Raw genomic sequence first — 12819 nt, 5'->3', positions numbered from 1 at the left:
CTAGCGTGCTGCAGTCCATGGGCTCACAAAGAGTCGGACCCGACTTAGTGACTGAATATCACCACCAACGACAACTTCTTTAATTACAATGAGATGGTCTTTCTTCAAATTATCAATATCTTCAGAACTGATTTTTTAAGCCCTGGATAGACATCATAAACTTATATGAGACATGATAGTCTTGTGGGTGACTAATTGTTTCCATGTGAAAATAGGATAAGTCTAGGACCACACTGGATCCAAAGAGCACAGAGCACCATGAGGGAAGAATGAATGCAACACAGAAATATTTGCTTAAAAAAACAAAGGAACTCTCAGGTCTAAATTTCTTAAGAGAAATCAAAGAAACAAGCAAGAAATGTAAAAGTGAAACTTTAAACCCCATGTCAACACAAGGTCCCTTTATCATTTCACATCCAGCCATGCCAATGGTTTAAAATGGTGGTTCTGTAGTGTGGCCTGAGAATCCCTGAAGTCCAGAGACCAACTGGGCCAGGGGATCCAAGAGGTCAATACTCGTTTCACAACAAATCTAAACATCACTTCCATGCTCGATTATGTTCTGAGTGCACACAGGAGTTCTCCAGAGACAGGATATGTGATATCAGAACTCTAATGACTAATGGAATTAGCCATTATGATTGTGTGTGCCTGTATTTTTACATTTCTTAGTTTTATTTTCCAGGAGTCTCTGGCTGAGGCGAGGGTTGGCGGTGGCCTGCTGCAGGGTCAGGGGCACTGAGTGCAGCAGTGCATGCATGGGACCTGTTGAAGGAGGTGCCCTTATCTTCATCACCTCCACCATAGTTTGGCCTCAGGTCAAACAACAGGGAGGGAACACAGCCCCACCCATCAACAGAAAATTGGATTAAAGATTTACTGAGCATGGCCCCGCCCATCAGAACATGATCCAGTTTCCCCCTCAGTCAGTCTTTCCCATCAGGAAGTTTCCATAAGCCTCTTATCCTTATCCATCAGAGGACAGGCAGACTGAAAACTTCAATCACAGAAAACAAACCAAACTGATCACATGGACCACAGACTTGTCTAACTCAATGAAATTATGAGCGAGCCATGCCATGAAGGGCCATCCAAGACAGACAGGTTATGCTGGAACATTCTGACAAAACATGGTCCACTGCAGAAGGGAATGGCAAACCACTTCAGTATTCTTGCCTTGAGAACCCCATGAACAGTATGAAAAGGCAAAATGATAGGACACTGAAAGATGAACTCCCCAGGTCAGTAGGTGTCCAATATGCTCCTAGAGATTGGTGGAGAAATAAACCAGAAAGAATGAAAAGACGGAGCCAAAGCAAAAACAACACCTAGCTGTGGATGTGACTGGTGATGGGAGTCCAGTCCAAGGCTGTAAAGAGCAATACTGCATAGGAACCTGGAATGTTAAGTCCATGAATCAAGGCAAATTGGAAGCGGTCAAGCAGGAGATGGCAAGAGTGAACATCGACATTTTAGGAATCAGTGAACTAAAATGGACTGGTTTGTGGTTTAGTCCGTAAGTTGTGTCCGGCGCTTCTGAGTCTATGGGCTATTTGTAGCTCGCCAGACTCCTCTGGCGATAGGATTTTCCAAGCAAGAATGCTGGAGTGGGTTGCCATTTCCTTCCCCAGGAGATGTTCCCGACCCAGGCATCAAACTCGGGTCTCCTGCACGGCAGGTAGATTCTTTACCGACTGAGCTACCAGGGAAGCCCCCAAATGGACTGGAATGGGTGAATTTAACTCAGATGACCATTATGTCTATTACTGTGGGCAGGAATCCCTTAGAGGAAATGGTGTAGCCATCACAGTCAACAAGAGTCCCAGATGCAGTACTTGGATGCAATCTCAAAAATGACAGAATGATCTCTGTTCGTTTCCAAGGCAAACCATTCAATATCACAGTAATGCAAGTCTATGCTCTGACCAGTAACACTGAACAAGCTGAAGTTGAACTGTTCTATGATGACCTACAAGACCTTCTAGAACTAACACCAAAAAAAGATGTTCTTTTCAATATAGGGGACTGGAATGTACAAGTAGGAATTCACAAGATACCTGGAGTAACAGGTAAATTTGGCCTTGGAGTACAGAATGAAGCAGGACAAAGGTGAACAGAGCTTTGCCAAGAGAATGTACTGGTCATAGCAAACACCCTCTTCCAACAAAACAAGAGAAGACTCTACACACGGACATCACCAGATGGTCAATGACGAAATCAGACTGATTCTATTCTTTGCAGCCAAAGATGGAGACACTCTATACAGTCAGGAAAAACAAGACTAGGAGCTGACTGTGGCTCAGATCATGAACTCCTTATTGCCAAATTCAGACTTAAATTGAAGAAAGTAGGGAAAACCACTAGACCATCCAGGAATGACCTAAATCAAATCCCTTAGGATTATACACTGGATGTGACAAATATATTCAAGGGATTAGTTTTGATAGACAGAGTGCCTGAAGAACAATGGATGGAGATTCGTGACATTGTACAGGAGGCATTGATCAAGAACATCCCAGAGAAAAAGAAATGCAAAAAGGCAAAATGGTTGTCTGAGGAGGCCTTACAAATAGCTGAGAAAAGAAGAGAAGCTAAAGGCAAGGGAGAACAGGAAAGATATACCCATTTGAATGCAGAGTTCCAAAGAATAGCAAGGAGAGATACGAAAGCCTTTCTCAGTGGTCAATGCAAAGAAATAGAGGAAAATAATAGAATGGGAAAGACTAGAGATCTCCTCAAGAAAGTAAGAGATACGAAGGGACCATTTCATGCAAAAATGGGCACAATAAAGGAGAGAAATAGTATGGACCTAACAAATGCAGAAGATATTAAGAAGAGGTGGTAAGAACACACACAAAAAAACTATATAGAAAAGATCTTCATGATCCAGATAAGCACGATGGTGTGATCCTTTACTTAGAGCCAGACATCCTGGAATGTGAAGTCAAGTGGGCCTTAGGAAGCACCACTACGAACAAAGCTAGTGGAGGTGATGGAATTGCAGTTGAGCTATTTCAAATCCTAACAGATGATGCTATGGAAGTGCTGCACTCAATATGCCAGCAAATCTGGAAATCTCAGCAGTGGCTACAGGACTGGAAATGGTCAGTTTTCATTCCAATCTCAATGAAAGGCAATGCCAAAGAATGCTCAAACTACCACACAATTGCACTCATCTCACACGCTAGCAAAGTAATACTCAAAATTCTCCAGGCCAGGCCTCAACAGCACATGAAACGTGAACTTCCAGATATTCAAGCTGGATTTAGAAAAGGCAGAGGAACCAGAGATCAAATTGCCAACATCTGCTGGATCATGGAAAAAGCAAGAGAGTTCCAGAAAAACATCTGTTTCTGCTTTATTGACTATGCCAAAGCCTTTGACTGTGTGGATCACAATAAACTGTGGAAAATTCTGAGAGAGATGGGAATACCAAACCACCTGACCTGCCTCTTCAGAAATTTGTATGCAGGTCAGGAAGCAACAGTTAGAACTGGACATGGAACAACAGACTGATTCCAAATAGGGAAAGGAGTACATCAAGGCTGTATATTGTCACCCTGCTTATTTAACTTATACGCAGAGTACATCATGCAAAATTCCGGGCTGGATGAAGCACAAGCTGAAATCAAGATAGCCAGAAGAAATATCAATAACCACAGATATGCAGATGACACCACCCTTATAGCAGAAATTGAAGAAGAACTAAAGAGCCTTTGGATGAAAGTGAAAGAGGAGAGTGAAAGATTGGTTTAAAACTCAACATTCAAAAAACTCAGATCATGGCATCCGGTCCCATCCCTTCATGCAAATAGATGGGGAAAGAATGGAAATAGTGACAGACTTTATTTTGGGGAGCTCCAAAATCACTGCAGATGGTGACTGCACTCATGAAATTAAAAGACGTTTGCTGCTTGGAAGAAAAGCTATAACCGACCTTGACAGCATATTAAAAAGCAGAGACATTACTTTGCTAACATCAGTCTGTCTCGTCCAAGCTATGGTTTTTCCAGTAGTCATGTATGGATGTGAGAGTTGGACTGTACGGAAAGCTGCACACCAAAGAATTGATGCTTTTGAATTGTAGTGTTAAGGACACTCTTGGGAGTCCCTTGGACTGCAAGGATATCCAACCACTCCATCTGAAGGGAATTCAGCCCTGAATGTTCATTGAAAGGACTGATGCTGAAGCTGAAACTCCAATACTTTGGGCACCTGATGTGAAGAACTGACTCACTGGAAAAGACCCTGACACTGGCAAAGACTGAAGGTGGGAGGAGAAGGGGAAGACAGAGGATGAGATGGTTGGATGGCATCACCAACTCGATGGACTTGAGTCTGAGTAAACTCCGGGAGTTCTGATGGACAGTGAAGGCTGGTGTCCTGCAGTCCATGGGGTCGCAAAGAGTCGGACACGACTGAGCGACTGAACTCAACTGAATTCCCATATAGTAAACATCAACAGACAGAAATAAAAGTTCCTTGGAATTCTCAATACTTTTTAGAAGTATAATAGGATCCTAAAGCCAACAACTTTCAGAATCACTGCTTCAAAATATCTATCCAATAGTCATGATTACTTCCCCTACTTCTAATAATCAAAGACACCACAAACACACACACACACACCCCACACACACACACATACAAACACACACACACACACAATCTGCTCATCAAAACATCTGATTGGCCTACATTCATCTGTGTAATGACATTATAATGAAACAATTATAAGCTAAAACACAACTGACATATTAGCAAGTGAAGTTTTACTCTAGGGAAAGGTTAGAGTTCAAACAAGCATTTTTGGACATTGGAAAAAACTTAGAGTCTAAAATTTAATCTCGGAGAGTTCCTGAGAAGTATAGAGATTCCAAACAGAACTTCAGAGTGTTGAAGCATATACAGAAACATCTTGAGTTGAAGCTTACAATTTAAAAATTTCTTGTTCTTATCCTTGTGAATATCTTTTGTTTCAAAACACAGGTATCAACAATAACATCTGCCTTATGTATGCCCAATTCTTCAATTAAATTTGAAAAGAAAATATTAGAAGTATGAAGACTGAGCATTTCAAATATTTCAGTGTCCCTCTTTTCAGAGTTAACTGTGTACTGCAAAATTTACCTGAACTGGATGTTTGGAAATCCTTCATCCTGACTGTTTTATTAGGAACAGACTCTTTCATTCTGACTGCTGGCTGAATGGGGTTTGGAAACAAGTTGATTACTAAATAATGTACATAGGAGACGATCCACAGTTCAGAGTTCAAGATAAAATCATAAATGTTTTTACCTTCACGTTAGGATATTTCCCAGGAGAATCTAGAAGGAAAAAGGGACACAGAGTTAATTACATGTAAACATGTAAGATAAGATACATAATTGCCCTCCTTTTCTCATCTTTTTTCTCACTACCCATCTGACAGGTGATTTTCTTTGCCTATTAGAATGTATCAGCATTCCCATTTTCAATCAATGTTCTGTCAAATGATTTTTCTGTAACATACAGTTCTTACCTTCCACTTGTCCATTTAATGTCTTTTTTCCTCTTTGACCAGCAGTTCCAGGTAAATGATCCACATACTTCCGTGGAAGGCTCTCAGAGACACTCTGCTAGAATGAATGATAATAATAAGTTACATGAAGGTTTCTTAATCACTTTTGAAGAAATACCCTACTTTTAACCTGGTTAAGACAGGTTTTACCAAGATCCCACAGTTGCTATGTGACAGAACCAGGATGCTGAATTCAAACACGGTGATGCATCACCAAGCAGTGGCTGCCACATCTAAGAGACCAGGCCCTTCTTATCTCCTTCCATAGCTGCCACCTTCAAACAGGGCACCGTTACTTTATGTGACTTCAACTACAGCTGCCATAAAGGTACTCTGCACGTGCTACTTAACCTATCCAAAATGGCTTGCAGTTACTAAAACATCACTAAAGCTAACTGCTGTTATTAAAGCCCCACATATTTATTACTATTTCCCATGCTTTTGCTTCTCTTGAAATGTTCCTTGCAGATCAACTTGACAATCCAAATGTAGTAATATTTTCAAGCTTCAAGCACTATCTTGTCAACGTTGATTTGGTAAAAAACCAAAACAGAAATGAAAATCAAAACTACAATGAGACACCATCTCACACCAGGCAGAATGGCCACCATCCAAAAGTCTGCTACCTCTGCTGCTGCTTAGTCGCTTCAGTCGTGTTCGACTCTGTGCCACCCTAGGACTGAAGCCTTCCTGGCTCCCCTGTCCATTGGATTCTCCGGTCAAGAATACTGGAGTGGGTTGTCATGGCCTCCTTCTCCACTCAGGGAGGAAACCCAGGTCTCCCACTGAAGGCAGATTCTTTACCACTCAGCCAAAATAAGATACCACCTCACACCAGTCAGAATGGCCATCATCAGAAAGTCTACAAACAATGAATGCCAGAGAGGGTGTGGGGGAAAGGGAACCCCCCTGCACTGCTGGTGGCAAGGTAAATTGATACAACCACTATGGAAGACGGTATGCAGGTTCCTTAAGAAACTAGGAATAAAACCACCATATGCCCCAGCAATCCCACTCCCAGGAGTACACCCTGAGGAAACCAAAATGGAAAAAGACACATGCACCCCGACGTTCATTGCAGCGCTGTTTATGATAGCTAGAACAGGGAAGCAACCTAGATGGCCATCGACAGATGAATGGATGAAGATGTGGTGGTACATATAGACAAAAGAACATTACTCAGCTGTAAAAAGGAACGCATTTGAGTCAGTTCTATTGAGGTGGATGAACCTAGAGCCTATTATACATAGTGAAGTAAGTCAGAAAGAGAAATAAAAATATCATATACTAAGACACATGTATGGAATCTAGAAAGATGGTACTGAAGAATTTATTTGCAGGGCAGCAATGGAGAAACAGACATAGAGAACAGACTTAGAGACACGGGGGAAGGGGAAAAGGGGAGAGGGTGAGATGGATGGAAAGAGTAACATGGAAACTTACAATTCCGTATGTAAAATAGATAGCCAATGGGAATTTGCTCTATCACTCAGGGAACTCAAAGAGGGGCTCTACAACAATCTAGAAGGGTGGGATGGAGAGGGAGATTGGAGGGGGGTTTGGGAGGGAGGGGACATGGGTGTACCTATGGCTGATTCTTGTTGATGTCTGACAGAAAACAACAAAATTCTGGAAAGCAATTATCCTTCATTTAAGAATTGTGGCGGATTCGTTTTGATGTTTGGCAAAACTAATACAGTGTTTGAGGTTTAAAAAAAAAAAAAGAATAAATGAATTTTTTACAACCCTATTTGAACATTCACATGGTTTACTGCTTCTTTCCCTGTAAACAGCACACTAACGACTCTAACTTCTTATCTATGTCTTCTGGAATGGCAGATAAAGATTAAAGGAATGACCTAGATACAAAAAAAGGAGTAAAACTATGATTATCCAAGTGGAAGGTTTAAAAGTTTTCAAATACATTTATGATGATCAAGAAGGACTCAATATTCACATCGGGAAAGAAAAAAACAACTAAAAAAATCAAGTAACCACAAGGACTAACTTTTCTATATGGAAGAATTTACATGTTAGTTCCACATGTATAACAAAGAATTGACATGGTAATTTAACATCTATAAACACTGAAATTAATAAAGTTTCTTAAAAATAATATCAGGGGGCATGATGCTAAGATGGCGGAGGAATAGGACAGGCAGACCACTTTCTCCCTCACAAGTTCATTGAAAGAACATTTGAACGCAGAGCAAATTCCACAAAACAACTTCTGAATGCTGGCAGAGGTCATCAGGCACCCAGAAAGGCAGCCCATTGTCTTCAAAAGGAGGTAGGACAAAATATAAAAGATAAAACGAGAGACAAAAGAGGTAAGGACAGAGACCCATCCCAGGGAGGGAGTCTTAAAAGGGGAGAAGTTTCCAAACACCAGGAAGCACTCTCACTGGCGGGTCTGTGGGGAGTTCTGGAATCTCAGAGGGCAACATAACCAGGAGGAAAAATAAATACATAAATAAATAAAACCCACAGATCACGTGCCTAACCGGAACTCCCAGAGCTTGCATCCGGCAGCAGCAAGTGCGGGCTGAACAGGGAGGCACGGGCTGCATTGCTTAGGGTAAGGACTGGGCCTGAATGCCCTGAGGGGGCAGTCCGAGGGAACTAACATGAGATAGCAACCCAAACTGTGGGATGGCCAAAGAGAGAGAGAGAAAAAAAAAAAAGAGAGAGAGAGAGAACTATCCTGCGAAAAGCCCTAACCTAAGGCACTGCCAGGCCCACTCAAAAAACAAAGGACTGAGCAAATACCAGAGGAGAGATAGCCAGCTGCAGATCGGCCCATCTCCCACTGGAGACAGGGAGGCAGGAGGAGGGCACCCAGAGCTGGAAAGAGGCAAACTCGGCCCCAGAGAGGCATCCTCTACCAAGCTGCAAGCAGGCGCCCAGTCACTAACCAAAACCCCTTCGGATTCTGGATGGTTGACTTCTGCCGGGAGGGTCGCAGCCAGAGATCAGCTCCCCAGAAGAGACATACGGCACACTGGAGACGGGTGCACCCGCTGCCACCCAGGAAACCAAGCGGCTGGACCAGGGAGGTGGTAAGATGCACTCCCCACCTGGGGAGACAGCGCTCGCCAAGCACCTGGTCGCCTGAGCTGCTCGGACCTGGGAAGGGCAAAAAACGCGGGCCCAACCGAGTCTGCCCCTTTGTGGACTACCTGAGAACCTAAACCTGAGCGGCTTAGACCTCGGAAGTGCACACAACCCAAGGCCCGCCTCAGATAGTTCCCCGGCAGAGCAACCTAGAGCCTGAGAAGTGTAGAGTGGGAAAGTGCACGTGCCATGAGCAAGGGCAAACCCAGTGTGGCCGAGACACTGCAAGCACTCCCCACACATGCCAGTGATATTTGTTTGCAGTATCCCTCTGTCCCCACAGCAGTACTGCACAAGTGAGCTTAAATAAGTAACCACCTTCGCCCCCTTGTGTCAGGACAGAAATTAGACACTGAAAAGACCAGCAAACAGAAGAAGCTAGAATAAACAGAGGGAATCGCTTTGGAAGTGACAGGTTCAACAGATTAAAACCCTGTAGTTAGCAGTGACTACATTGGAAGGGACCTATAGATCTTGAGAAGTATAAGGTGGATCAAGAAACTATCTGAAACTGAACTGACCCCACACTGCCCACAACAGCTCCAGAGAAATTCCTAGATATATTTTTACTATTATCATTATTTAAATATTTAATTTTTTTTTATTTTTAAGTTCTCTATTACTCTGTCATTGTCTTTGTAGACCAGGACCTGGGGACTGGAGTTGATGAGAAGAGGGATGCAGGGGACCCAAGTCTCGAGTGAAACAAGGGTGCTTTGTTTGCAGAAAAGCACGTTTATATATCATCATACAAGGCAGCTTCAGGCAGTAAAAAAAAACTGAGCAAAAACAAAGCCAAGCAAGTAACAATCTTCAAAGGGCCAGAAAGCATTGCATGTCCTGAGTGAGAGGGGCATAACTGAGCAGATCACATTTGAGTGATGTCACTGGAGGGAGTCACTGAAGGGACCAAGCAGGTGCTCTTTCTCAGGATCTCAGTCCCAGGAACTGCGTGCAGCTCTGCTCGTTCCTGCAGCAACTGATGAGGAATAGAGAATCCTTGAGAAATGGCATACGAAAGAAAAGAATAACATATTGGATCCCTTAAAGCTGAACGTCCCCTGACATTACTCCTTTAATTTTCATTAAAAAAAATAATAATAATAATTTTCATTTTTATAACCTACTATTACCTTGCAAAAAAAAAAAGACCCTAGTTTTAAAGCAAACTTCATATATATATTTTATAAGTTTTGTGACTTTGTTTTGTTTTTCTAATATTGTATTTTTCAGAGTCTAACCTCTACTCTAGATTTTTAATCTTTGCTTTTTGGTATTTGTTATCAATTTTGTACCTTTAAGAACCCAATCTTCAGTACCCATTTTTACTTGGGAGTGTGATTACTGGCTTGATTGCTCTCTCCCTTTTTTGACTCTGCTTTGTCTCCACCAGGTCGCCTCTATCTTCTCCCTCCCCCTTCTTTTCTCTACCCAACTCTGTGAATCTCTTTGTGTGTTCCGGACTGTGGAGAACACTTAGGGACCTAATTAGTGCCTGGATCTGTCTCTCTCCTTTTCATTCACCCTTTTCTCCTCCTGTCACCTCTGTCTCCTTCATCCCTCTTCTCTTCTCTTTGTAACTCCGTGAACCTCTCCAAGGGGTCCAGACTGTGGAGAGCACATAGGGAACTGATTACTGGCTAGCTTGCTCTCTCCCCTTTTGGTTCCCCCTCTCCTACTCCTGGTCCCCTCTATCTCCCTTCTCCCTCTTCTCTTCTCCATGTAACTCTGTGAACCTCTCCAGGTGTTCCTCACTGTGGAGGAGCTTTTCATCATTAACCTAGATGTTTTATCATTGGTGCTGTATAGATGGAGAAGTCTTGAGGCTACTATAATAATAAGACTGAAAACCAGAGGCAGGAGCCTTAAGTCCAAAATCTGAGAACACCAAAGAACTCCTGAACATTAATCGATAAGAGCTCATCCAAAAGCCTCCATACCTACACTGAAACCAAGCACCACCCAAGAGCCAACAAGTTCCAGAGCAAGACAAGCCATGCAAATTCTCCAGCAATGCAGGAACATAGCCCTGAACTTCAATATTCAGGCTGCCCAAAGTCACACCAAACCCACAGACATCCTAAAACTCACTACTGGACACTTCATTACACTCCAGACAGAAGAAATACAGCTCCACCCACCAGAACACTGACACAAGCTTCCCTAGCCAGGAAACCTTGACAAGCCAATGGTCCAATCCCACCCACAGAGAGGAAACTCCACAATAAAGAGGAACCACAAACTGCCAGAATACTGAAAGGCCACCCCAAACACAGCAATCTAAACAAGATGAAAAAGCAGAGAAATACTCAGCAGGTAAAGGAACATGATAAATGCCCACCAAACCAAACAAAAGAGGAGGAGATAGGGAGTCTACCTGAAAAAGAATTCAGAATAATGATAGTAAAAATGATCCAAAATCTTGAAAACAAAATTGAGTTACAGATAAATAGCCTGGACACAAGGATTGAGAAAATGCAAGAAATGTTTAACAAGGACCTAGAAGAAATAAAAAAGAGTCAATCAATAATGAATAATGCAATAAATGAGATCAAAAACACTCTGGAGGGAACCAACAGTAGAATAGCCGAGGCAGAAGATAGGATAAGTGAGGTAGAAGATAGAATGGTAAAAATAAATGAAGCAGAGAGGAAAAAAGAAAAAAGAATTAAAAGAAATGAGGACAACCTCAGAGACCTCTGGGACAATGCTAAAGACCCCAACATTCGAATCAGAGGAGTCTCAGAAGAAGAAGACAAAAAGAAAGGCCATGAGAAAATACTTGAGGTGATAATAGTTGAAAACTTCCCTAAAATGTGGAAGGAAATAGTCATCCAAGTCCAAGAAACCCAGAGAATCCCAAACAGGATAAACCCAAGGCGAAACACCCCAAGACACATATTAATCAAATTAACAAAGATCAAACACAAAGAACACATATTAAAAGCAGCAAGGGAAAAACAACAATAACACACAAGAGGATTCCCATAAGGATAACAGCTGATCTTTCGATAGAAACTCTTCAGGCAAGTAGGGAATGGCAGGACATACTTAAAGTGATGAAAGAGAAAAAAACTATAACCCAGATTACTGTATCCACCAAGAAGCTCATTCAAATATGAAGGAGAAATCAAAAGCTTTACAGACAAGCAAAAGCTGAGAGAAGTCAGCACCACCAAACCAGCTCTTCAACAAATGCTAAAGGATCTTCTCTAGACAGGAAACAAGAAAGGGTGTATAAACTCGAACCCAAAACAACAAAGCAAATGGCAATGGGATCATATTTATCAATAATTAACTTAAATGTAAATGGGTTGAATGCCCCAACCAAAAGACAAAGACTGGCTGAATGGATACAAAAACTAGATCCCTATATATGTTGTCTACAAAACACCCACCTCAACAAAACAGAGGACACTTACAGACTGAAAGTGAAGGGCTGGAAAAAGTTATTCAACACAAACAGAGACCAAAAGAAAGCAGGAGTAGCAATACTCATTATCAGATAAAATAGACTTTAGAATAAAGGCTGTGGAAAGAGACAAAGAAGGAAACTACATAATGACCAATGGATCAATCCAAGAAGAAGATATAACAATTATAAATATATATGCACCAACATAGGAGCACCACAATATGTAAGGCAAATGCTAACAAGTATGAAAGTGGAAATTAACAATAACACAATAATAGTGGGAGACTTTAATACCCCACTCACACCTATGGATAGATCAACAAAACAGAAAATTAACAAGGAAACACAAACTTTAAATAATACAATGGACTAGTTAGACCTAAATGATATCTATAGGACATTCACCCCAAAACAATGAATTTCACCTTTTTCTCAAGTGCACATGGAACCTTCTCCAGGATAGATCACATCCTGGGTCATAAATCTAGCCTCGGTAAATTCAAAAAATTGAAATCATTCCAAGCATCTTTTCTGACCCCAATGCAGTAAGATTAGATGTCAATTATAGGAGAAAAACTATTAAAAATTCCAACATATAGAGGCTGAGCAACACGCTTCTGAATAACCAACAAATCACATAAGAAATCAAAAAAGAAATCAAAATATGCATACAAAGGAAGGAAAATGAAAACAAAACAACCCAAAACCTATGGGACACCGTAAAAGCAGT

The 12819-nt window shown here is 41.7% G+C and overlaps 1 protein-coding gene across 3 annotated transcripts in view; it reads right to left on the bottom strand.

The window, feature by feature from the left end:
* The window catches only part of LOC102411496 (ankyrin repeat domain-containing protein 26), a 78860-nt gene that overhangs the window by 40651 nt on the left and 25390 nt on the right, over positions 1–12819 (bottom strand). For all 3 annotated transcript variants that reach the window (XM_045162720.1, XM_045162719.1, XM_045162718.1), the window contains exons 11-13: positions 5522–5618; positions 5299–5327; positions 5131–5203 (exon numbers count right to left, since the gene is read on the bottom strand). In XM_045162720.1, the coding sequence (XP_045018655.1) occupies positions 5131–5203; positions 5299–5327; positions 5522–5618 (199 nt within the window). The remainder of the gene's footprint in view (positions 1–5130; positions 5204–5298; positions 5328–5521; positions 5619–12819) is intronic.

Source organism: Bubalus bubalis, chromosome 14, assembly GCF_019923935.1.
Source record: "Bubalus bubalis isolate 160015118507 breed Murrah chromosome 14, NDDB_SH_1, whole genome shotgun sequence".
In the NCBI taxonomy this organism is placed as follows: Eukaryota; Metazoa; Chordata; class Mammalia; order Artiodactyla; family Bovidae; genus Bubalus; species Bubalus bubalis.
Note: the sequence above shows the minus strand (reverse complement) of the source record. Positions and strands in the feature narration are given on the sequence as shown.